The sequence below is a fragment of the Felis catus genome, chromosome C2 (genome assembly GCF_018350175.1).
Source record: "Felis catus isolate Fca126 chromosome C2, F.catus_Fca126_mat1.0, whole genome shotgun sequence".
Lineage (NCBI taxonomy): Eukaryota > Metazoa > Chordata > Mammalia > Carnivora > Felidae > Felis > Felis catus.
The window spans coordinates 29,221,871-29,248,189 of NC_058376.1; the positions used below are offsets into that span (position 1 = coordinate 29,221,871).

The window sequence follows — 26,319 nt, forward strand, 5'->3', positions numbered from 1 at the left end:
CTGGTTATTTTGAATAAGAGCTACTACGAGCTGGGTATATATAAAAATACTTAATTTTACAGTCATTCCTAAAAAACAATGAAACTGGGAATTATATTTGTCAAGCAATTTTAGCCAAGACAATTCCTCAGATAAATATGGAAACTTATCATATTTATTTTAGGTGTGCTACTGAAAAATAAAAATTGTTTCATTGACCTAAACTATGATTTTTTATGGTTTGCACACCAGTTAGTATTCTCTATTTGGCCAGCTCTTTACCATACCAATGACTTTCTGGCAGGTTCTTCCATTTCTCATTTTCTTTTTTTTTATTAAAAAAATTTTTTTTTTCAACGTTTATTTATTTTTGGGACAGAGAGAGACAGAGCATGAACGGGGGAGGGGCAGAGAGAGAGGGAGACACAGAATCGGAAACAGGCTCCAGGCTCTGAGCCATCAGCCCAGAGCCCAACGTGGGGCTCGAACTCACGGACCGCGAGATCGTGACCTGGCTGAAGTTGGACGCTTAACCGACTGTGCCACCCAGGCGCCCCTCCATTTCTCATTTTCAAGTCTAGTTAAAAATTGACAAAATGAAAATATATTACCCATGTACAAAATGCCTCTTGATATTATGTGCATATATAATATGTGTCTAGATTACATGTATGTAATTACATGTATTACATGTATATTATATATAATACATATATTATACGTATATTACATATAATACATATATTATACACACATATTTACAAACACACATCTATATCTGTATAGGTACCAAAAATAAGTAGAAAATAATAATAATGTCAATTGCATTCTATATTTTTTGTAGGCTATTATTTTGTTCTCAGTATAACTGTTCTGGATAACAATATGAAAAATGGCTGTATTACATTTAAGTTATTAAACCAGCTTGGAATGGTTGAAGAGTCAAGGGTCTATGAGTAAGTATAATTTAGTAATTTTTTTTCTTTCATAAATTAAATGTTTGTTTTCTTGAGCATCCACTTTCGAATATAATACAAATAGTGTAAATTTTTTTCTCCAGAGAGTCTTAAAATATTAAATATTAAAATATCTCAGGTGTTATATTCTAATTCATTCATTGTCTGCAGAAAGATGTGGAATATGAAGTCTACTACTTAACTTCTTTTTTTTTTTTTAATTTTTTTTTTTCAACGTTTATTTATTTTTTGGGACAGAGAGAGACAGAGCATGAACGGGGGAGGGGCAGAGAGAGAGGGAGACACAGAATCGGAAACTGGCTCCAGGCTCTGAGCCATCAGCCCAGAGCCTGACGCGGGGCTCGAACTCACGGACCGCGCCTGACGCGGGGCTCGAACTCACGGACCGCGAGATCCTGACCTGGCTGAAGTCGGACGCTCAACCGACTGCGCCACCCAGGCGCCCCCAAACTTCTTTATGTCATACACACCTAGGGACTACAAACATTAGGAAAACTTTTTTTTTTTTCTCTTTTGATTGTCATTCCCGTGTTCTTCTTCTCAAACTACCTTGCCTTCTATTTCTCTCTAGTTTTCAGGCAACATTGTATTCACAGTGATATGACCAAATGTCAAGTAACTTCCGTCAGTAGAGCGACCCAATTTCAGTATTTCAGAGAAACACTTGCAGCTACAAATCCTACAAAATAGAAGAGGGTTTTTTTTGCTTAATCTTCTATTTAGCTTTTTGTGTATATATGTATGTTATATATACATATTTTAAAAGTTATCTAATCATCTCAAAGAATATTCTCAGCTTGAATATGTTGAAGGTATACCTGTCTATTTCATAAGTTCTCAAACAAGGAAATTCATTTTCTGTTAAATAAAAGAATGGTATGAAGATGCATGCTACTATTAAAATTGTGGTTTCCTCAGGGTGCCTGGGTGGCTCAGTTGGATAAGCGTCCGACTTCAATTCAGGTCATGATCTCTCGGTTTTTGAGTTCGAGCTCTGCGTCAGGCTCTATGCTGACAGTTCAGAGCCTGGAGCCTGCTTCAGATTCTGTCTCCCTCTCTCTCTGCCCCACCCCCGGGCCCCCATCTCTCTCTATTGAAAATTAATAAACATTAAAAACATTTTTAAATAGTAGTTTCCAACCTGCTGTGCTAGACTTCTAGAAATCTATTAAATAATGTAACTTTTCGAAAGGCTCACAGGTAACATATCTAGTGATGAGATAAAAGAAACACTTTATTTTATTACACCTGGACTTACAACAGTTTGGTTTAAGTTTAGATTGATTACTGATGACATCATTCGAATTTCAGGAAGCATAGTTGGTATATCCAACGTTTACTGTTGTCACAGTCTAGGTAGTTACAATACCTGAATTGACTAAATCTAGTGTGTGATGGGATTCAGACTTGAGTACATCATGACATCCAAATTTATGCAACCATTAAAGTGAACCAGGAAAAAGTCTCTGCATGCTTATATATTTGCACATTAGTGTCACAAATAACGGCAGTGATGTATGTAATTTTACAGTATTATTATGAACCTTTGTTTAAAATCTAAAATAACGAAAATATACAAAGTAGCCATAGCTCATAATAAACGAAGTTTGTTTTGTAGATAAATCTTTAACACCTTAAAATCCACAAAGAAAATAATAGTAAAAGAAGTATATTATGATCAAATATTGAGAACCTGTGTACTGACATAACATAGAAACTATTTATAGTATCATGGGATACTAAGGCCACTCTTGGAAATAACATTCTGAGTCATAAGTCAGAGAAAATTTTTTTAACTTTGAGATAAATGTATTTTTAATATTAGAGCCTTACCAAATTAGTTTTCATAAAATTTTAAAAGGCTTTGCAGATAATTTAGTAGTCGGATAAAACTTGTCCTGAGTGAGCATCAATTATTTTTGTTTTTTCCCTTTTCTCAACTTCTTTTCAGTCACCCAAAGACTATTAAATAAATCAAACCGGGATTTCAATCTAAATTCTTCATTTACATCAAGGCCCATATTTTAATAAGAGAAACTTCAAATTCTTTCCACCTAATTCTCAGCACGATTGACTGGGTTATAATAGTTATTTTGTAATAGTTTATTGCTTTATGTTGCTTAAAATAGTGTATGTATGTGCCTATCTGTGCACACACATATGCATATGATCCTTTATTTATTTTTATGAAATATATGCTTTCTTAGCTTTTGAATCCACTTATTCAACAGTGTTATTCAGCAACACTAAAATTTATTCAGGCGTTTCGCTAAATAATGGATACTCAAACTAAAATAGCACTGTTACGGTTCTTAAGGAAGTCACAGAACACTGAAGGAGACTGATGAGTAATTACAGCTTTAAGTAATAAGATCTATAGTAGCAGAATACTTATGTGCTGTGGGTGTATGAAGAGGATGCAAGGAAACATTTAAAGGAGAGATATTGCAATCAAGGAATGGAGACAGTGTTTTCAAAGGCATGGAGATAGGAGAGTATCTGAGTTCAGTAACAGCTCACAGACTACAGTCCTAGAGAAGTTGTTTCCAACTTGTTCAAAAGGCAAAGAAATTGTGATTCTTCATTTCCCTTATAAACATCATTGTGTATGCAGAACACCCTGAAATATTGATATATTTTATTCATGTCCTTGAATTAGTGCATTTTTCATGAAGGATGATATATTCATGACAAATCTGTCCATCTATTACTGGCCAAGGGCTTTATTGTTTTTCTATTAATAATTCTTTGCTAATAACTTTAGTCATGCTTTGAGATTTAAACTGTTTCAGAAACCAGGGAAGTCAGAGATTTTTAAATGACCTTTCGTTTCCCTCTTCAAAATTAAAATAGGAAGATTTGCTTACTGTAGAAAATGTGTCATATTATACAGTAGAAAATGAGAATCAGGGGCGCCTGGGTGGCGCAGTCGGTTAAGCGTCCGACTTCAGCCAGGTCACGATCTCGCGGTCCGGGAGTTCGAGCCCCGCGTCAGGCTCTGGGCTGATGGCTCAGAGGCTGGAGCCTGTTTCCGATTCTGTGTCTCCCTTTCTCTCTGCCCCTCCCCCGTTCATGCTCTGTCTCTCTCTGTCCCAAAAATAAATAAACGTTGAAAAAAAAATTAAAAAAAAAAAGAATCATATATAATTATATCATCCAGGGATGTTCACATTTACTATGTGGTCTACAACTATGTCTCCTCTTCCTTTACCTCCTCTTTTTCCTCTCTTCATTCTGGTATATACCCTTGTGCACACACATTATTTTCTTCATTTAGCAAAATTAGGATCTTACCACAAATGTGTTCTGTATCCTGATTTTTATACTGAATGCTACAGTGCAATCATTTTTTGATGTCGCTAAATATTACTCACATGTTATAATATGCTAAATATAATAATATATAAATATAGGATTTTAAACAAGAGGTATCAATTTTGGACATTCTGGTTGGAAGGATTCCCCCAGAGGATGAGTAATGGAGAGATTAGAGTGGCACGTGTCCAAAGAGGTGGAGGTGCCTATTATAATAATTTATGTGAGACATGATAGAGGTCTAGACTCAATACGTGGAGGTGTTTCTTCCTTTTTTTTTTTTTAGGATTTAGGATAGATATTTTTTATGATTAATTAAATATGTGAAAGTTAAGTAAAGAAACCAGTTTCAAGGTAACTAGTTAAATTATGATGCCATTTATTGAGCTGGGAAGTCATGGAGAGGAGCCAGTTTAATCATTCAATATAATTTCTTGAAAGCTTCTATAGGCCAATGACTGTACTAGAAATTAGGGATATAATTCTGGAAAAATTAGATTGCTGTCTTTACATAACTTCTGTCTAGTGCAGCAGATAGACTTTACACATACATAATACAAATAAAATGATGATGTTCATCATTCCTCTATTCAAACAGAGGAATCTACACTGAGCTAGTAATTGTGCTAAGTGCTGAAGATACTGTGATGAGAAAGATAGACATGGTCCTACCCTCTTTAAGCTTGAAGCCCTAATGAAATATATAACAGTTATAAAAATTAAATAAAACTACATAAATAAAATCTGAAAAATGTCTTGAGGCAAATTATAGTGTGCATGGAAACATGAAATAAGGGATATGAATTAGTGAGGTCACTAAAAGTTTCTCTGAGGACATTTTAGTTGAGACCTAAACGAGGGACAAGATTGATTTTCTTTGCTATATTACAGGACAAAGTATCAACAAATGCACAGATCCTGAAGCAGGAGGGAACATAGCCCATTTCAGGATCTGAAGGAATTTTCTGATGTCTTAGAATGGAGGCAGGATCAGCAAGAGAGATATGAGAGAAGTAGAGAGCCCCTGGATTTTGTAAGAACTAGAACTTGTAGGGCATATTTTGGGATTTATATTTCACTCACTGATCAAATGAAAATCACTGAAGGGTTTTAGTTGGAGCAGTTTGGTTGGAGCCGGGTTGGATTTTCATTTTGGAAAAGCAATTTGACCACAATGTGTTGACAAGGAAAAAGACAGGATGCTGTTGCAAGAATATAGGAAAGGAACAGTGGTGTCTGAGTGCTTGCTGTGGAAATGTATGAATTCAAAGCAGATTCAGGATATTTAGTAGGAATAATCAGTAGGAATTTATGATAGATTGGATGTAGGGATTGAAAGAGGGGGTGATATCAAGAGTGAATCCTAGTTGTCTAGCTTGGATAATAGGTAGTGATGCCATTTAAAATAATAAGAAAATTTGTTAGTTGTAGGTTTTATTTTTATTTATTTTATTTATTTTTTTGTGAGAGATGGGTGTTGGGAAAGATGTCATTTAGATTTGAACCCTACTGAGTTTTAGACATCCTTAAGGTATGCAGGTACACATGGTGAAAAGCAATAGATCTCAGCAAACAGAGCTCAGATAGAGGCAGAGGTTTGGTGGTCACGAGCAAATAGTTGGTATTTGAAATCATTGAAGTGGATGTGAAATTGTTCCCATCTGGACATACTGATTCTGAAGTATCTCTGAGAAATCTAGATAACGTCTTAGAAATTAGAGATATGAACAATGACATTATATTCCATGAAAGAGGAGGTAATATCAGTTCCTGGGGTTAATAGATATGGGCTTTGAGGAGAGTAATGACAACCTTTTTGGAGCCCAGCTGTTTCGAAGAATCAAAAGCAGGAAAGAGCAGGGATAAATATAAGATGGCACAAGAGCTGGAGACACCACTGGTTGCTCCTCAGCTGTTTTACGTATGATTGTTGCCTTTGCTCAAGCAAATCATTGTCACCTTGAAGGAGGAAATTACCACGACAGATTTTTTAATTTTTTTTTGCTCTCTCCTCTTTTCTCTTTCCTTCCTTCCTCCTTTCCTCTTCCCCCTCCTCCACCTTCCTCCTGCTCTCCCTCCCTTTCTTTCCTCCTTCTCTTACTTATCCTACTCCTCCTCCTCCTTCTTCACCTTCTTTGGAGTTTCCTTTGTAGTCAAGCAGATCCTTATTGATCTGACTCCAGCCCCCCCCTATGTTTCTGGCACATAGGGGTGAGGAATTTGAGTAGAGTGATGAAGAAGATCATTGACATGGCTGTGTTTGTTTTGCATTCACTAGCTTTGGAAAGTCATTTGTATGCTCTGATATTCAGTTTTCTCATCTGTAAATGGCAATACTAATAGTACCTAGTCAATGGAGTTGTCAAGATAGTTAGATAAGGTCAAGCATGTCAAGCTTCATTATAGTTCTGGGTACACTGTAAATGCTCAGGAAATTGTACTTATTAAATTCTACATTTATTTTTTTCCTTTTGAGTTTGAAGCTTTTGTAATAATTCACAAATATTTGACAAAATGGCACAGATCAATTAAGAATTATTATTTGAGTATCCTGTCCATTCAGAGAACTGTAATAGTTGTTACGGTGTCTAAAACAGGAAGCATAAAATGACTCCGGTAATCTTAGACAAATGTACAATCTAGACACCAAGTCAGAAAGACAAGATGCCCCACTTTTTTCTCAAAAAGTGTCCCCAAATAATTTTGTATGAGGATACCTATATTATTATTTTATTTTGTTTTAATTTATTTTAATAAATACTTCACAAATATGTTTTGGCTTTTTTTCCTTTAAGATTGTTGTTTCTATACTACATTAAGATTATATTGACTTTAGAGTTAAATTTTAAATTACTAATATGGTGAGCATATTAAATTTTCTGTTTAGGAAGAACAGATCATTTTATCAACTTCAAGAAGTCAAGATTCTTGCTCAGTTTTCAAATGATGTTGTAAATATTTCAGGCATTGGTTTGGGATATTTTCAGAGCTCAAATTGGCAATGTTTCCAATGTAATTACAACATCCACCGTGTCATGGTACAATCACTTACCTATCCAGAAAGGTAAGAAAACTAAATTTTGATTTCAGTATATTATCTTTTAAACTTGAAAATATCAGTATGCTAAGAAATGGCTTAAGAATTCATATGTTCAGATATATGTTTATTGTGTATTTCAGATTATATTTTACACAAATATTAGAATATCTAAAAGGTGCAAAATGCACTTTTTAAATGAAAATTAGTTTGAATGAAGTTTAGTTTGGAGTCACATTACCTAGGCAAAGAAAAAAAACACAATCATTTCATTAGACACGATAAAAACGAAAAATGTGAGACAAATATCTGCCTTAGAAGTTGATCAATAATTTCTTACATATACATATATATTTATAGATTCGTTGAGATTCCTTTTGTACAATTCTTTAGATGGGGTTCAATGGCTGAAAACTCTATCACGAAGCATATCATCATAGAAGATAGAAGTCATCAGGACTTTCAATGATTTTTCTCTTTATTTTTATTTGGGAAGAGAAAAAAAATCCATTTGTATCTATTATATATCAGAGTCTAGACATCATGGAGATTCAACCCTAGGCATATATTGACATAAGTGAAGCTCTAGCATATATACAATAACAGCAGGAGGAAAGTCTGACTCCTATGCCTTGGTTTCTCTGTTACATCACAAATATCTCCATTACACAAAAATGTGATACTATCCTGACTTGATGGGGATATTTGAAGACGATAGACTGTATCAGTATTTTTCTTTGTCCATTTAATATGCTTTTCTTAGTTCCATGTTCTCACAACTGAAGAGATTTTCCTACTATCCTTGTGCCCATGATATTGATGTACATGTTCACCATGACAGAATTCATATTCCCACAGAAATACCTCTGTGAAAACATTAAGAACCACTAAGACCCCTTTAATGAGTTGACCATCTGTCAATTTGGATATGTGAGATGTGAGTTGTTCCAACTGTGAGTGCCAACTGAGAGTCAATAGCAATGGGTTTGTGAATTGCTAGAAATCACTCTTCTTTAGTTGACTGTAGATCTTTCTTTTTATTTCTCTTTATTTTTCTGTATTTGTATATTTGATTCTCTAGTTACCTTTATATGAATGTTGAACAGAGTAAATAAGAAGTTTTGGAGAATAAAAATAATAAATGACAAGAACATGCATTTAGATGAGGTCTATATTAACAGAGGAAAACTGGATTGTTTGAAGTGTAAATTATTTTGTAACCTTTGGTATGAGAATATTTAGTCACTCAAAAGTCAATAATTAAGATGTCATTATAGTAGAAAAAATCTCAGGGTTATTCTACTTTTCTTTGCCTTTGATTGAAATACCTACCAAAAATGCCAAAATATTTGAAATTTTCAGCTAGAAATATTAGCAATATTATTCCCTGCCAGAGTATACCAAAGACAGAGAGAGAGAGAGAGAGAGAGAGAGAGAGACAGACAGACACACACACACACACACACACACACACACACACGCACATTAGGGGGTAGGTAATGTTTAAAGGACTAGTCTCAAGATTTGTAATCTTCAACTGATCTCTGTATTTATTATCTTAAACATGCAAATATTCTGGTAAACATAAGAATGCAGACTATACTTGTGTTTCCAAAAGCTAGGTTTTAAAGGGACCAAACTTGTTACACCATCATAGCCTCCTAATTTCCCCCATTAATACTCCTCTGAGCTTAAGGAAGGTATGAACAGAGAAGTTTAGAGGTTGTAGTTTTATACCTTCTGTCTGGTACTTAAGTGTAAAGAATTCATATTGTCCCTGAATGAAGTCTTTTCCCTATATATCACAACTGGAAAAAGAAAAAGAATTTTCTCTTCAGTCTAGAAGCATATAATGTAAGCTTTGGCCAGACACCAGGTATTAGCTAGAACCTTTATACATAAAATAGCACAGAAGCTCAAGATGAGAAAGAGAAGTTTAATTACATACACAAGGACAATAACAGGAACTAAGAATAATCCACCCTTTGTTTATATGGGCAAATGATAGGACTGGATACTGCTTTTATCATTTAAGCAAAAGTGAACAGGAAAAACACAAAAAACGATAACAACAACAGTGACAATGACAACAACAAAATGCTGCCTATTTCAGCATAAGCAACATAGAAAAAAAAAGATCTAACAATCAAGATTTAGAAATAAGGTTGACCCTTTAAAAGATTTATTATAGGAAATAGATGGAAATTGTACAAATCATTGCTTGGTGTTCTTAATAATATTTAAGAAAACAGTAATTCATTAAAGAACAAGAGAAGAGCACTTGTTTGTGATTATGAAACAGCTGACTATGATGCAGAGTGAGCTCACCGTTAAACTAAAGACAGTATCAAGTTTAGTATCAACATTAAAAATAAAAAATAGAATTGATCACTAATGTAAAAAACTCATTTCATAATAATTTACAGAATAAGGTGATATACATAATATAAAAGATTGAGGAACAATTGTTGGGAAAAAATAATTGAAATGCAAAATATAGCTATCTGGTGTTGTTGAAGAGGAGACACAACAGAAGAACTAAGTGCAGATGTAATACAAGAAAACTGTCTTCAGAAGAAGATACAGATCGCAAATTGATAGAGTAAACTAAGAACCAGAAACTAAAAGAGACCAATCTTTAGACTCACTCTTATATATTTTATTTTTTAAAATTTGGTGATAAAGAGAGAATTCTGGGGGTGCCTGGGTGGCTTAGTCGGTTAAGTGTCCAACTTTGACTCAGGTCATGATCTCACAGCCCATGAGACCAAGCCCCACATCAGGCTCTGTGCTGACAGCTCAGAGCCTGGAGCCTGCTTCAGATTCTGTGTCTCCCTCTCTCTCTGCCCCTCCCCCAGTTATGCTCTGTCTCTGTCTCAAAAATAAACATAAAAAAATTTTAAAAGATAGAATTCTGTGGGGCATCTGGGTGGCTCAGTCTGTTAAGTGTATGCCTCCTGATTTCGGCTCAGGTCTTAATCTCATGGTTTGTGAGATTGAGCCCCTCATCGGGCTCTGCACTGACAGCATGGAGCCTGCTTAGGATTCTCTCTCTCTCTCTCTCTCTCTCTCTCTCTCTCTCAAAATAAATACATAAATAAACTTTTTTAAAAAAGATAGAATTCTGCAAGTATTCAAAGTAATCTTCATAGAGTGGAAGATTAAATGTAGCAACTGACGTGTCCATCAAATGGATGAATGGATCACTATATGTATGTGTGCATATGCGTATGAATGTTATTCATCATAGAGGAAAGAAGAAAGAAGGACATGCTGCAGTTTGTGACAATATGCACGGACCTTGAGGACATTATATTAAGTGATATAAATCAGGGAAGCATAAATACTATATCACTTGTGTGTAGAATCTAAAAAAGCCCAACTCATAGAAATAGACACTTGAATGGTGGTTACCTGGGCCTAAGGGGCAGATAAAAAGGTAAGATATTGGTAAAAAATACAAATTTCCAGTTATAAGATGAATAAGTTCTGGGGTTATAATGTATAATGTAGTGATTATAGTTAACAGTACTGTATCATATGCTTGAGAGTTGCTACAAGTAAATCTTAAATGTTGTCCACAAAAAAAATGGTAATGGTGGTAATTGTTTTGTAATATATAAGTATATCTAATCAACATGTTGTATACCTCAAACTTACGCAGTGTTATATGTCAGTTATATCTCAATAAAGGTGAAAAAATAATTAATTTAACAAGATACCTTACAAATCAATAATAAAAGGATGAATATATTATGAGGATAAACGGACAAGGACACAAAAGAGAAAATGTACAAACTACAAAAATGATCTGAGCTTTTTATTTTATGTTTTATTTTTCTTTTGTTGTATAAACAATGTGTAATGAAGATGTAAACAAATATACTTTCTAATAGCTGTGGACATTCTGCCTAGTGCTTTCACCTTACCTGTTTCACCAAATGGCTTATTCATTAAAGACCTTATCCCTGCTGCTCAGAGTTCACATGAAGCAAAAGGCAAACTCTGTCACCACCCCCTCAGTTGTCTATTGTTTTTTTTTTAATTATTGTTGCGGTGGTAAGAGCTCTTAACATGAGATTTACATTCAACAAATTTTAAGTGCACAATACAATACTGTTTACTATAGGCACAATGTTGTATAGCAGATAATACAAACAAGCGAATTCCCTACTACAAAAGACAGAAAATCCAACTGCAAGTCCCTAAAGATAAAAGGGTCATGTAGCCAGACATATCTGAAAATCCCATGGAAGATATGGCTCCTGGTTTGGCTGCATTCAAAGAACAGTTCTGTGCTAGCTCTTGACTTTACCATTCACATTGCTTCATACTCTGTCTATATAATACCAATTTGGCTGCTACTTGATTCCAAGTTCTAATCCCATGAGGATGGGTGGAGAAAAGGTTTTAAGGTCTCCCTGCATCTCGGTGACTTTGGGCAAGTACATACCTTTGAACCTTACACTGTGGTCAAGGAAATAGATTCTTCTGATTGGCCAAGGAAATAAGTCCTTTGGTTTATGCTTACTCTGAAACAAGATGGAATCAAATTCAATCAAAGTTTATATATTGAGAGTGGGATAAAGAACGATAAAGGTAATATTATCAAAGAAGATTATATTACCTGAAAGGGGATAGATGCTTGGTGGCAAAAATAACAGGACACTACAGAAAAACTGAAAATATTTTGATAAATCGAGCAAAACATTAATTGAAAGTACATTGGCTTGTAATGTATCCTACTAAAGTTAAATATTGGTTTAACAAAAAAAAAAATCAAAATTTGTTTGCCAGATGCAATTAACCTGTGAATGAAGACAAAAAATGAATATTTAAGTGGGAGTACTCAAATTCAGATTTTTCAAGATACTTTAAACAATTTGGGGGTAAATTAGGTTTTTTAAGTGGTTATATTTATTGTTCTGAATGGCTACAATGTAATATTTTGCCTGTAAAACAACTTGAGATTGAACATTGTAGTAACTCCTCAAATAATTTCGTCCAATATATCTTGGAGGGCTTATAAATACATTTAGACATTTTGTCCTTTTTCAAATTAATTAAATATTTTGATCAATACTTTTGTAGCTTTTGCCTGAATGCTTTACTTACTTCCTGATACTTCTCTAGTTATTTAGTATTGCATTTAGCTGAATGGTTTCAAGATTCTTTTGAAAATACTACACATGGAACTTAAATTTAATGAGAGTATTTAGTTAGGAAAAGGCAACAGTACTGTCTTCAACTTAAAGAGTACTCTTAGAAAACCCATTTACAGTTACATTATTTGTGCTAAAGTCTTCAACCTTGCATTTGTGTCTTTGAAATTGCCTGGCTGAAGGCCGACCCATGCAGTACTTTGGGGGAATATGAGGATTGGAACTCTAGGACTCTGAAGGGTGTTTACAGGTAGCAATTTTGACATAACTCATTTTACATTTTCCCGAAATTTGTTCATCCTTCTTGAAACTTGTCTTCCATCTTCAATATCCACACCCCACTTTTTCCTATGTCCCCAAATGATGTTCTCTAGGTCACTGTGATTTTGAGAGGTGATATGGGTCAGGAACTCCAAAACAATGTCAACTATGTGAGTAGTGCATGCATATAGTGTTTCTATATGTAATGTAAGCTACACCTCATATAAGAATTAAGTAGTTTTAGGATGACTGGAAATGAGCTTTTTCCTTTCTGTTCTTTTCTGTTCTTTTCTTTGAGAGAGCAAGAGAACAGGGAAAAGGGGCAGAGGAAGAGAGAATTAAGTAGTTTTAGTATGACTGGAAATGAGCTTTTTCTTTTCCTTTTCCTTCTTTTCCCTTCTTTTCCTTTCTTTTCCCTTCTTTTCCCTTCCTTTCCCTTCCTTTCCTTTCCTTTCCTTTCCTTTCCTTTCCTTTCCTTTCCTTTCCTTTCCTTTCCTTTCCTTTCCTTTCCTTTCCTTTCCTTTCCTTTCTTTGAGAGAGCAAGAGAGTGGGGGAGAGGGGCAGAGGAAGAGAGAATTAAGTAGTTTTAGGACGACTGGAAATGAGCTTTTATTTTCTTTCTTTTCTTTCTTTTCTATTATTTTCTTTGAGAGAGAACAAGACAGCAGGGGAGGCGGCAGGGGAAGAGAGAGAGAGCGAGCGAGCAAGAGAGAGAGAATCTTAAACAGGCTCCATGCTCAGTTTAGAGCCCTATGTGGGGCTCGATCCCACAACCCTGGGATCATGAGCTGCGTTGGAATCAAGAGTTGGATGCTCAACTGACTGAGCCACCCAGGCACCCAAACTCTCATATTATATACTATTAGAGTCATTATTGAACAAAAATGTTATACCTAAATATTTTTAGAAATTCATTTTTTTAATTATTAAAGAGACAAGATAGTTTTATTCATATTCTCCTAACATTGTTTTAGATTAAAATTCTCTTGCAGTTATATAAGGATTTTTAAAATATTTGATAATTGAAATAAGTGGTCCTCTTTAATTTGCTTAAAAGTTATGATGACATAATTCCAATTTGCAGTTGTAAAACTGGACAACATAATCAGGGTTTTCAAGTAGTAATCATAAAAGGTACAACACATATATTTTCACTATGCTGTTAGGTGCAGTTATAGTTATTACACAAATATCCAATAAGCAATACAAATCTTAACAACATTCAATTAAAAGTACCTTACATAAATATATAACAAACAAATATATTTTCAGTCAATCCTTACTGTTCATAAAACAGTTGTTTTTTTGTATATTTGTCTTGTGATTTAATTTGCTCTAAATATTTTCAGTGGCAGAATATACATAAAGTTTATATTTGGATGATAATAGATGGTCAATTAAAGCAATCCCTTTTTTCTCATTTTTCTTCTCTTCTCTTGTTGGTCCCTAATTTAACTTTTCTTAGACCTCATTTAACCTGTAAATACACAGCTAAAGCAAAAGATTGACCAAGCCAATAATTACATGAAAGAGATGTGTTTGTCTTGCTACAGCAATTCATCCTTAAAATGCCTCATTCCCAATATTTTTATGAAACTGTCTCATTCTCCATATATACATCCTTCTACCTTCTTGTAAAACTTTCCTTTTGTAGTCCCTTTGAAACTTCCTACACAAACTCTGTATTCGCTTTCCCACACTATCCTCTCTGATAATGCTGTGATCAGAATCTTCACCCAGTGGCTTTGTTGGGGACATAGGAAGACTCTGAGACTATTGATTAAGAACTTCAGAGAAGAAAACTCGCATTGATTCCAATTTCATCTCATAAAGTAGAACTTATTGTCCAAATTATTTGCCCTACATGTAATTTAACCTTCTTTTTTAGGGAACTAGCACACATGGAAGGGATTTTTTAGGTGCATGTTTTGTATGATGTATACCATTTAAAGGAAAATTCTTATGTACCAAGCAAGGAAAGATGACTTCTTTGAAGAGGTAGGCATGAAAGAGATATCCCAAAGTTTTCTTTTTTCTGTTAGTAAGCTGCTTTCAAGATGAATAATAGTGGCTAAATTTGTTTAGATCTACTACATCCCAGACACTATTTTTGTGATCTTTGCAACACCTTTCTGAGGTAGGTATTTTCTTTGTTTTATTAGTAAAGGAACAGAAACTGAGGGGTTTTGTATAACACATCTAAGGTTTTTAAACCTAGAAGTGACTTTGCAATGATTTGAAGCCTGGCTTTTCTTGGGTTTTTAATGTTCTTGTTTTCTTTTGTTTTAGTTGCTGTTATTTTTATAGGAATAAACATTTTTTTCATTAATTAATGTAGTGAATTATTTCCATTATGGAGTATTCAGACAATTCAAATATAATGTTACAACTAAGAGATATCACTGTTAATATTTTGCCATGCTTACTAATAATCACACATGTTATAACTGAATCATGAATCTAATTTTTTTTTAAATTTATTTATTTTGAGAGAGAGAGAGAGAGAGAGAAAGAGAGAGAGAATGAGCAGGGGAGGGGCCAAGAGAGAGGGGTGGGGAGAGAGAGAGAATCCCAAGCTGTCTCTGTGCTGACAGCAGGGCTTGAATCCACACACTGTGAGATCGTGGCCTCAGTGGTAACCAACAGTCAGATGCCTAACCAAATGAGCCATGCAAATGCCCCTGACTCTGATTATTTACGTTAAATTATAAGCAGGCTTTCTGTGTAGAATCATGCAGCTTATTCACTGCAGTAGCTTTGGGAGAATCACTGTTTACATAGATAACAATGTGAACATAATGTACTTGGGGTTGTGCAGTCCCTTGGGCCTGATTAGAAGCAATTTTTTCTTCCAAAATGTAAGTTAATGGCTGCCATTATATTCTGTCTTTTGTGGAACATTCAAATTGGTCTTTCCTGTTTTGTTGAGTATTTTGTTTTTTTTTCCCCCCAGTGCTTGCTTATCATAGATACTCATTTTCTGTGCAGAGACAACTATCTGCACGGTAAACAATTTTCCTTGTTTTACATTCATAGAAGGAACATCAAGGATGAGGAACAGTTTCAAATCTTGCACCTTAGCACATGATGTTCACACCTTCATACAGATTGTTGGCGAGCCGTAGAGAGTTGTGACTTTTTCCATGCATTTCTCTTTTCTAAGTCACTCATAAGGGAAAAAGAAATGGTAAAAGCAGACAGATGTGTCCACCATTATATGTCAATCCCTATTTTCTTAATCATTTTTATACGGACAAATATTGTACACAATTCATTCATTGGTTAATCAGTAAAAATAGGGGAATGTAATCGAATATGCTATAGAGAAAAAATAAGCATGCATGTAATTTTAACTTTTATGTAAAATATAAACAGTGAATAGACTGAAAATTTACCAAATTTATACAATTTAGATACAGTTGTTTTTACTCATGAGGGAAAAAAAAAACAAAAAACAAACAAACAAAAAAACTTGTGGGTGGTTAGCAAAACACAGCATTCCCTGCTGGTTGAGGGTGCTAACAGATGCTTGGATGAAATGTATACTTTAAGTTTAATTACCTAGATAATTGCCATAACTGTTTAGTTGCTTTTCCTATTTAGATCTGTCCCTACAGATAATGTGCAATTAATGAGAATTAGCACTGCCAAATTATTGGGAACGTGAGTTATAAAAGTGGGACGCCGTATGGCCCAGATATACTGTGTATGCATTCAACCAGTAATTATCTCTCTGTAACAAACTCTGATAGAGACTACAGCATCGTTCCTTCAGGGCATTTCCAGGAGAGTAGGGCCTTTGAACTTAGGGATTGAGAGGAATATTTCTAGTGGAAGTGACCTGGGATGACTTCCTGCGAAAAGTGGGACTAAATCTACTTTTAAAAATTTTACCTAACAGTAAAATGTACTCTTTGGTGTATAGTGCTATGAGTTTTGATAAATTCATAAAGTCATACACCACCATCACATTCAAGGTACAGGACGTTTCCATCAATGACAAAGACTGCCTTGTGCTGCCCCCTTATTTTCAACCCCACTACCCACTCCCACTCTCTGGCAACCACTGTCTCTATTTTTTTCTTTTCCAGATCATTATATAAATGGAATCATACAGTATGTACAGCCTTTTAAATATGGCTTTTTTCATTCAGCTTCAAACATTCCAAATTCATGCATTTTGTTGCTTATATCAATGGAATGTTATTGATGACTACCGCAGTTCGTTTAACCACTCACCAGTTTGAGGACATATGGTCTGTTCACAGTTTTTGATATCTATCTATGAATAAAGCCAACATAAATATTTGCATGTAGGTTTTTATGTGAACATAAGTTTTCATTTCTCTTGGATAAATATCTAGCAGTGAAATCGCTGGGTCATACTGTAAGTGTGTGTTTAACTTTATATGAAACTGCCAGACTGGTTTCCAAAGTGACTGTACATTTTGCAATCCTGTCAACACTTAGCAGAGTTCCTTTGCTCTCCTGCATCATCATCAAGTTTTTTTGTTGTTTGGTTTTTATTTTCTCATTCCTAACTTGTGTTTTTAATTTGGATTTCTCAAATGACACATGATGTTGATGGCCTCTGCCATTTAATTGAGGGTATAAAGATTAGTTTAATGTGATTATTAATATGGTTGAGTTAAAATCTTATTATTATCATCTTGTTATTTTCTTTTCTATTTGTCCCATCTGTTCTTTGTTCCCAGTTTTGTCGTTGTCTGCCTTCTCTTGGATGAATTGAGTAGTTTTAGGATTATGTTTTATTTCCTTTCTGGGTTTATTATTATTGTTATTAACTCTTTGATTATTTTGGTGGTTTCTTTGGGGTTCATATTATAATCCTTAATTTATCAGAGTCTACCTCCAAGTGAATTTTATCACTTCACATTTAACATGAGAACCTGAGAGTAGGATAATTCCATTTCTCCCATCCTGGCTTTTGTGCTGTTGTTGGCAGACATATTGCTTGGATATATGCTAAAAATTCCATAATACAGTATATCATTTTTGTTTAAAAGGTCAATCTATTAAGGAGATATAAATAATTAGGAAAAGTCTTATGTATTTATATATTCACATAGTTACCATTTCTGATATGCTTCTGTTATGCAGATGCATATTTTTATCTGGTGTAATTTACCTTTGGACTAAAAGAGTTCCTTTAAGGTTTATTGTTGGTTTGGTTTGGTTTGGTAGTCTGGGTTTGCTGGTGTGAATTCTTTCAAATTTTATGTGTCTGAAAAATTCTTTGTGATGCCTTGATTTTGAAAAATAGTTTCTCTGGGTATAGACTTCTAGTTTGACAGGTTTTTTTTTTTTTTTTTTTTTTTTTCAGTTAGTTAAAGATGTTGCTGGACTGTGTTCTACTATGCGTTGATCCTAATGATAAATCTATTGCTATACTTCCTTTGTTCTTGTAAATATAATATGTCTTCCCCACCCCCCCCCCCCGACTGGCTGGTTTTATTATCGCCTTACCATTGATTTTAAGCAGTTTGATTATGATGTGACTTACTTGTAATTTTCTTCATACCTCTTGTGTTTGGTATTTGTTAACCTTTTTTGGACCCATAGTTTTATAGATTTCATCAAATTTCATCTAAAATCGTAATTAGTTTTTAAAATACATTTTTTCCATGTCCCCCCTCTCTCCTGTGCCTTTGGGGACACTAATTTCAAGTTCATTAGGCTGCTTGAAGTTATCCCACAGCTCACTGATGCTCTGTTAATTTTTATGTTTAATTTTCTCTATGTATTTTATTTTGAATACTTTTGTTGTTATGTCTTTGAGTTCCTATTCTTTTATTAAGCAATGTTTAATCTGATATTAATCCCATCCAGGGTATTTTTGATCCCAGATATTGTAGTTTTCACCTCTGCAAGTTTGACTAGCATCTTTTTGTATCTCTCATGCCTCTATTTACTATTTGAACATATGAAATAAAGTTATAATAACTCCTTTAATGTCCCCTGCTGATTCTCACAACTGTGCTTTGTTCTGGGTTGGTTCCAATTGGTGACCCTCATATGGGTTCATTTTCCTGCTTCGTTGCATGTTTGGTAATTCTTGATTAGATGATAGATGTTTGTGTATTTTATTATGTTGGGTGCTCTATATTTTTATATTTCTATAAATATTCTTCAGGTTTATTCTGAAGATGCACTTAAGCTCTTATAAACAGGTTGATTTTTTTCGGGTCCTGTTTTCAAGATTTATTAGGCAGTCCTGGAGTAGTTTAGGGTTAATTACTCCCACTACTGAGGCAAGAACCTCCATATGCCTTCCCCAGTGACCTGTGAAATACTGGCAGGTCACTGGGAACAGGCACCTGAATTAACGCTGAGAACCTTAAGTAACTTTTGAAAACAGTATGATAGGCTTGGATGTGGTGATTTATTGTACAAAGGCCCTAGGGAGCTTTTTAAAATAAGGAGCTTTTTATTTTTTGTAATTTGGAATAATACATGGATTTAAGTTTTTAAAAAATGAACTATGTTTGAATTTGAGTTTTCTATTACTAGATTTCTTCTGTTATTTTATATAATCAAAGTAATGTATTTATTTCACTAATTTGTGGTAAGTAAAGCATTTGAAATGCAATATTTTGTGTTCTTTTTAAGACTAAACAAGTAAACATATAATAATCTCCCCATGGTAGTTCAATATATAACACAAGTTTTCTTCTAAATTATAGTTTTTAAAAAATTTTATAGGTTGGGGAGTAGGAACTAATAACATGGAATAAATAATGTCAAAATTAGAGTCCTGGCAGAGGAAGTACACAGGCTTTTCACAATGTAAAAACAAAGAAAATTAATTTTTCTCATGCATTTTGATGAAAATTAACTTTTGGTAGGTATTATAAACCTGCCCCAGCTGACTTGTAATGCTTGCAAAGATTTGTAAAATGTAGAATATTTAATTCAAAAATATGCATTTATTATATTACTGATTGAACATACTGTGATATTTTTTTGTAGAAAACAAGTAAAACCACACTTGTCTTTATATTATAATTATGTGAATAGAATAATTACTTAATGGTTGAGGTAATTTGCCTATTAATAAGTCTAATGACACACTTGTTCTACTATGACAACTTAAAAATGAGGTAGATCAGGGAGGTCCAGAACAGTGAAGGCACATTCAATGGATAAGCGGTATAGCGGCATAGGTAAAGAATTGACACAAGTATATATACATTTGTTTGGAGAAGTGGTAAAGTCATTCCTACACCTATTTCTTAATAATGAAGGAAGGTTGATGATCTCTGATAATGTGACAAAAAACTACTTTTGCTAACACCTAAAATTCTTATGATTGAAGTATTATCATTTTATATTCACTGTTATAGCATTAAAATTAAAATTCCAAGGTGCCTTTATTATTTCAAATAGAAGATACTCTAGTATTCTGTTTCAGTTTTTATAATTAAAAATGAATATGTCTATATTTTATTATTTTAATCAAATTTGCAGGCATAGAAAATTGATTTATCTAAAAATGAATAACTTGACTAAAAATGCTGTTGAATATTTTAAAAACTTGTTCAGTGGTGTCTCAAGCAAGCTAGAAGGAGATTGGGAGCAATGTATATCTTGAATTAGAGCAATGCATCTTTTCTTTAGCTCCTTTCCTAAACTTTAACCTATCTTTTCTTATCCTCCTTGATTACCTGTTTTGAAAGTTTTTAAGACATTAATGGGAGATAAAAACTAGACAAGATGCTCGATTCACCACAGTGATTTGACTTTTCAGAAATATTCAAATGCTAAATACACAATCTCTCCAAGACACAGAATTCTTTACTCATTATCACTTCCATTTTAGCAGGTGGAAAAAAGGAATGATTACATTATTTTGACAGAATTTGTCTATGCAGTTAAGCTCCATTCTTTCATGGTGGCTCTCCCAGTAGAAAAAGTGGCCCAGCCACTAAGAGTTGAGTTCAGGCTTTAGCTATTTCAGTATCCAAAAATATTTCCCATATAAAGTTAGTATCCCAAAGAGGCATCAAGGAGAGAAGAATTTGAAACACAGTTTTTTTCTTTCTCATAAATATTGTGTCTACTTCATCCCTGTGTAGCCAAGTGAGATGGAATGGAAAGGATGCTATAGGTTTGTCCCTGCATTTGGAAAACTAATTAATTACAGGCATTGAATATTCTAATGTTTATGAGGAAAAAAATAAACTTTGCTGCTTTTTATTAATAATTAATTCTCTCTCTCCCTTGCTTTTTCACAGACCACCACTTTGCATATATAATTTTGTTCTTAAAGGAAATGAGGAATTATTTCTCAATCCAAGCACATGCACATCAGGATTTGGTTTGTGATTAAAGAACTTGTAAATGGGGACAATGTAACCAGCATTTCTTTATGAAGGCATTGTTCAATCTGGGATTCACATATTTCTACTTCCTGAATAAATTTTAAAAATAAAAAATATAGAAAAATGTTAAAATGCATATAGTAGAGCATTCTGAATATATTCTAAAAGCTGTTTATCTCTGTTTACCTCAATCAAATGTTCATCATTAAATGTTTCCCTTAATTACTTAATAGATAATATGTCTTTAGAAAAAAGAGAAGCCTATTGTTTCAATACACTGTCTAAACTATCATTTTCTACTTGTCAAACTGCAGTCATAAAAGAAGTATTTTTAATTGTAAATTTGTCACTTGGAGAAGTCACTTGGATTAATGTAAATTTGGTAAACATAAATACACCTTGTGTTTAGTGATCTATTTGGCATTTAGAGATATATTTGATTTATTTGGCACTGTAAATAAATTTATTTCTATGGAGCACAGTAATATATGGGTCTGTAATGTTTAAGGTCAGACTTTGGGTCCACCTACTGATGGTGTGAACTTGAGTAGCTAAACTTCATCATGTTTCAGTCACCTAAGAATTTTTGTGAAGATTGAGTCAATATTTTGACTGGTGTCTTTTCAAATTAGTATAATAATAATAAGAAATACATAATGAAAATAATAATAAAAATACTGATAGTTAACACTTACATACATCCCTGTATTGCTACACAGTTTAATAACACATATATCAATTCATTTAATCCTTACAAAAACCCTATGAGATTGACCTCGTTATTTCTGCTGATAAAGACATTGAGGGATTCCTGGGCCTCCACTCTCTCACTTATGTCTGAATACTCCCAAGTTTTGTTTCATGTGTGTTTATAAACCAATATGTCAACTACAGCCACAGTCCGTGTGTTTTGACTTCCTGCTATATTAGTTTGCTACAGCTTCCACAGCAAAATACCACAGAATGGGTGGCTTAAACAACATAAATTTATTTTCTCACAGGCATGGAGGCTGGAAGTCTAAGATCCAGGTGTCAGTAGGCTTCATTTATTCTGAGGCCTCTCTCCTTGACATGCAGATGGCTGACTTCTTGCTGTTTCCCCACATGGTCTTTGTTCTGTGCATGATGTCTCTTCCATGTGTCTGAATTTCCTCTTATGAAGACACCAGTCCAGTTGGATGAGGGTCTACCCTAAAGGACTTATTTAAATTTAATCACTTCTTTGCAGACCCCCAACTCCAAATATAGTCACAGTCTGAGGTGCTGAGGGTTAGGCTTTCAGCATATGAATTTGGCGGTGGTGGGGGTGGTGGTGGAAGGGAGTGGGGTCAGGAGGCACAGTTCAGTCCATAATACCTGCCATGACTCATTAGCTCCACAATGATGACCTTTGCCTGATAAGCCATTTGAAGATTAATTGGGGTCATTTTTGTTGCCCATCTGGAAAACACTGATGTGTGAAGGCTCTTGATGTACTAGATGAGTGTTCCAGGCAGAAACAAGTAGAAGTCTCCTCACTTTTTGTCCAGGGATTTAATCAGTGCAGCCTGTACCTCAACTGATAGTCCTTTTTGAAAACAGCGCCTTCGGGTTTTGCCTCAGCCTTCACCACACAGGCCTCTGACTCAAGTCTGCAGAGACACCTGTTTGCTCCTCTCTGTCTCTGAGGTATCTGCTCACAGTCTTAAACAAAACTACAAACCCTCATGTAATTGCTAATCCTCTCTAATTAACTTGCCAGATATTCCCAGCAACTTTTGGATCTGTTTGTGATGGGAATGACATTTAAAATTAAATGTCAATAAATGCACTACAGATAAATTATGAGGACCAGAAATTCTGTTCCAGTATTCCAGTTGCTTAGGGTTTCTGGATAATAGAGAAACTTATAGCATTTTCATGGCTCCTGTAACCTTTATAATAAAACTTCTTGCCACAGGTGATAGACTCTCCCAAGGATAACTTGAAGACACAAGCTTATAAAATGTTTATAGGTTTCCATATTATAATATCTTCCAGGATTCTAATTATTCCCATTTTTTTAAAGATAAAAACAGGGAAGGGAAGAAGGCTGTGACTCCTCTGACCTCAAGTTCATAGTCCTTAAGCAACATTTTTTATCATAATTTTTTTTTAAATTTGTGGAAATCATAGATCAAAAATAAAAGGGGAAAATGTGCTTTTTGTAGGATTATGGTGAAGCACAGGTATTCTATAGCAATAATCAGGGACAACAAAAGGAACAAATAAGAATTATGCACAAAATATGTTACACCACGATGCTTTGAAGGCATGCTGTTCTGGAACAGATAGAAAAGGAAACAGACATGAGATGTTTAATTTCTATCTTTCATGATGCTTACTTGGCATGAATCACAGAATCAGACTCAACCCTGTCTTTCAAAGTCCTTTCAACAATGCAGTTTGGTTATTTTTAGGTTAGTTTTAGGATTTATCTAATTAAATAATATATTACAATCTTATTGATGTGTCTTCTTGTGTTTCCATGGAATAATAAATTTTATATTTAAAAAAATCACCAACAAAGCAACAAATCATACCTTTATTCCAATAATGGCTGACTGAAATGAGGAGTAAATATAATCCTCGGCAAACTGTATTTTGTTTTAATAAACTACACATTAAAAAAACCAAATTGCATCATTTGCATTGGCTGTAATACCATTCTAATGTATTGGATAATTGTGTGTGTGTGTGTGTGTGTGTGTGTGTGTGTGTGTGCGTGTGTGTGTGTGTGTAGCCAATATAGACAAGGCAAAATTATGTAAGAATACTTAGAAATAGTTTTATTCATAAAGGTTTGTTGTGAGTCATAAAATTTATGGCCTATGTATTAGTCCTGTTTTTTGCATTATTATAATAATAGTAACAAATACATAATGAATACTTACTATGGGACAGTCTGTGATTGATTGATCGATTGATTGATTTTTAGTAATCTCTACACCCAACATGGGGCTTGAACTATGCCCTTGATATCAAGAGTCTCATGCTCAGGGCACCTGGGTGGCTCAGTTGGTTAAGTGTCCAAATCTTGATTTTGGCTCAGGTCATGATCTCATAGTTTGTGAGTTTAAGCCCTGTGTCGGGCTCTGTGCTGATGGTGCAGAGCCTGCTTGGAATTCTCTTTCTCCCTATCAAAATAAATAAATAAACTTAAAATAAAAGAGTCTCCTGCTCTACCAAATGAGCCACCTAGGTGCCCCACCAGTCTGTGATTTTAGGAAGTCCTTGACTTGCACTGTTTCATTTAGTATTGAAAACTACCATATACATTAGGTAGTTTTATTACCTTCAGTGACTAAGGGGAATAAAAGAGTAAAAAAAAACCCTTTGAACAATTGGCAATACTTGAAAGATATGTTTGTTGTATTTTGTTGTCTACCGAGTATGTAATAAGCATTATGTGAATGTGGATGAATAAATGGATAGATGTGTGAACAGGAGCTCAAATCCTCTGGAAAAGAAGCATAGGACAAAAAGATGAGCCTGACTCAGAAATTGTGATGGGGCTGGTGAGTGCCTGCCAACTGCCAAGGGGCTTGCTGGTTGTAACCATTCCAACAAATCACCAGGCACATGTACTGGTTTTCTGGCATGTGCTTTTAGGATCTTAGTATGAAGACATTGTTAAAAGTTACCAAATACCTGACTCCTGCCCCAAGACAATACAATCTGCTTCTCTGGGTGGCATAAACAACACTTTCAGAGAATATCAGTGGATGACTTTGGAATAATGAAATGTAGGACTTCAAAGCACAGAAAACATTTTCATTCATAATTTCTTTTTTCCCGTGAACATGTGGTACATGAAAAAAAGGAAATATGGGAGGTGAACAGCTGGTTATGCAGATGGTGTTGAATTGAATTTGGATTTCTGTATCACGACTTAAGTTTCTGGAATGCTAGGCTCTTGGCTAAGGGTAGAATTATTTCTCACAGGGACATGGAAGAATGTGTTTGCATGTAGGCTAGCAGTCATGATTAAAGTGTTTTAAATGGAACATAATATTGTAAAAGCGTATGAAGATTCAAAGCAACTTATCATTCACCCAGATTCCCTAGGACTCAGTTGAATAGTCTTCCAGCTTTCTTGTTTGATCCCCATCAGCACCTTCCAGTTCCTAACTCAGATTTGTCTTCATAGCTTCCTTCTCACTTGGGCCTTTTATTGGCCTTTTCCATGGTCAGCTTGTTGCATATCTCCCCAAATGACTCCTTCCTTTGCTTTTGCCTCCTCCTGTGTTTCCCAGAGATGCTATTTCATGTCTCTGTTACAGCCTGGGATGTTAACTCTTTGCTTACTTGTCTATATCCGTCACAAAGATGTGATTTTCCTGAGTAGGAAATTTTTGTATTATACATCTTTGTATTTTCAGGGTTTAGATGACTGCCTCGCCTGTTTCAAGGGTTCCGTGAATATTTGTTGAATGATAAATGCAAAATTAAATGAAGCAGTAAATATTTTTTAGCTTAGTTGGGAAGAGTGGGCAGTGACCATTGACTGCAAGCTATTTAGAAGAACAAAATGTTACAAGTGGTTCTGGCTAGAGATCACAGAGCTCTCCTGTACAGCAAATTTGAGATTATCTATGCCTTACGCTCTTTTCTAATGTAGCAAATGTAGTAAAACCAGATTTTAACTTTAGATGATGTTAGTCAAAACAGAGTATTTAAGAATAATTTTTGCGTTTAGAGCTGAATTTTAAAAATTCTTTCACACATATCACTTAAATATTAAAACATTAACACTCTAAACACATAGAAGAATGATAAAAATTCAGGCCTATTAAAAATAACTACCTGGGAAAAGGAAAAAAAAACAACAAGTGTGCGAAAGGTATAGATTCTGAAACCACTGGACCTTTTTCAGTTGTACTTGTCATAAGTTATCAAAGAGCTTTTTTATTTTCCAATACTTGTTAATTTTGTGTTACTCTTTAACAATTTATAGGAGACATGTTTAATTGGGAAAATGTCTATGGAGAACGTTTCCAAGATAAGGGTTGTCAAAGTAAATGAAGAATGAATAACATGGAAAATGGGCTTACTGTTAGCAGAGCACTTTTTTTAAGTTAGGGGGGTATGGGATGAGAGAGAGAGAGAAGGAGAATTAGAATTTATCAGAATTACATCTTATTTTAATGATTAAATGGAATGTATTCTCAGAACCACATGGCCTAGGACACCCCCTGAAAAACTTTCATTGTGAAACACAAGATATA

General features: G+C 34.4%; 1 protein-coding gene across 18 annotated transcripts in view; it reads left to right on the forward strand.

The window, feature by feature from the left end:
• LIPI (lipase I) overlaps positions 1 to 26,319 on the forward strand; it is an 81,448-nt gene that overhangs the window by 51,280 nt on the left and 3,849 nt on the right. For 8 of the 18 annotated variants that reach the window (XM_045036729.1, XM_045036737.1, XM_045036736.1 and 5 more), the window contains 2 exons: positions 824 to 935; positions 7,159 to 7,335. In XM_045036729.1, coding sequence (XP_044892664.1) covers positions 824 to 935; positions 7,159 to 7,335 — 289 coding nt within the window. Of the gene's footprint in view, positions 1 to 823; positions 936 to 7,158; positions 7,336 to 7,701; positions 10,078 to 14,619; positions 14,730 to 20,986; positions 21,555 to 26,319 lie in introns of those variants that run through there. The other 10 variants (XM_045036732.1, XM_019839519.3, XM_023238860.2 and 7 more) reach the window with 7 other exon arrangements.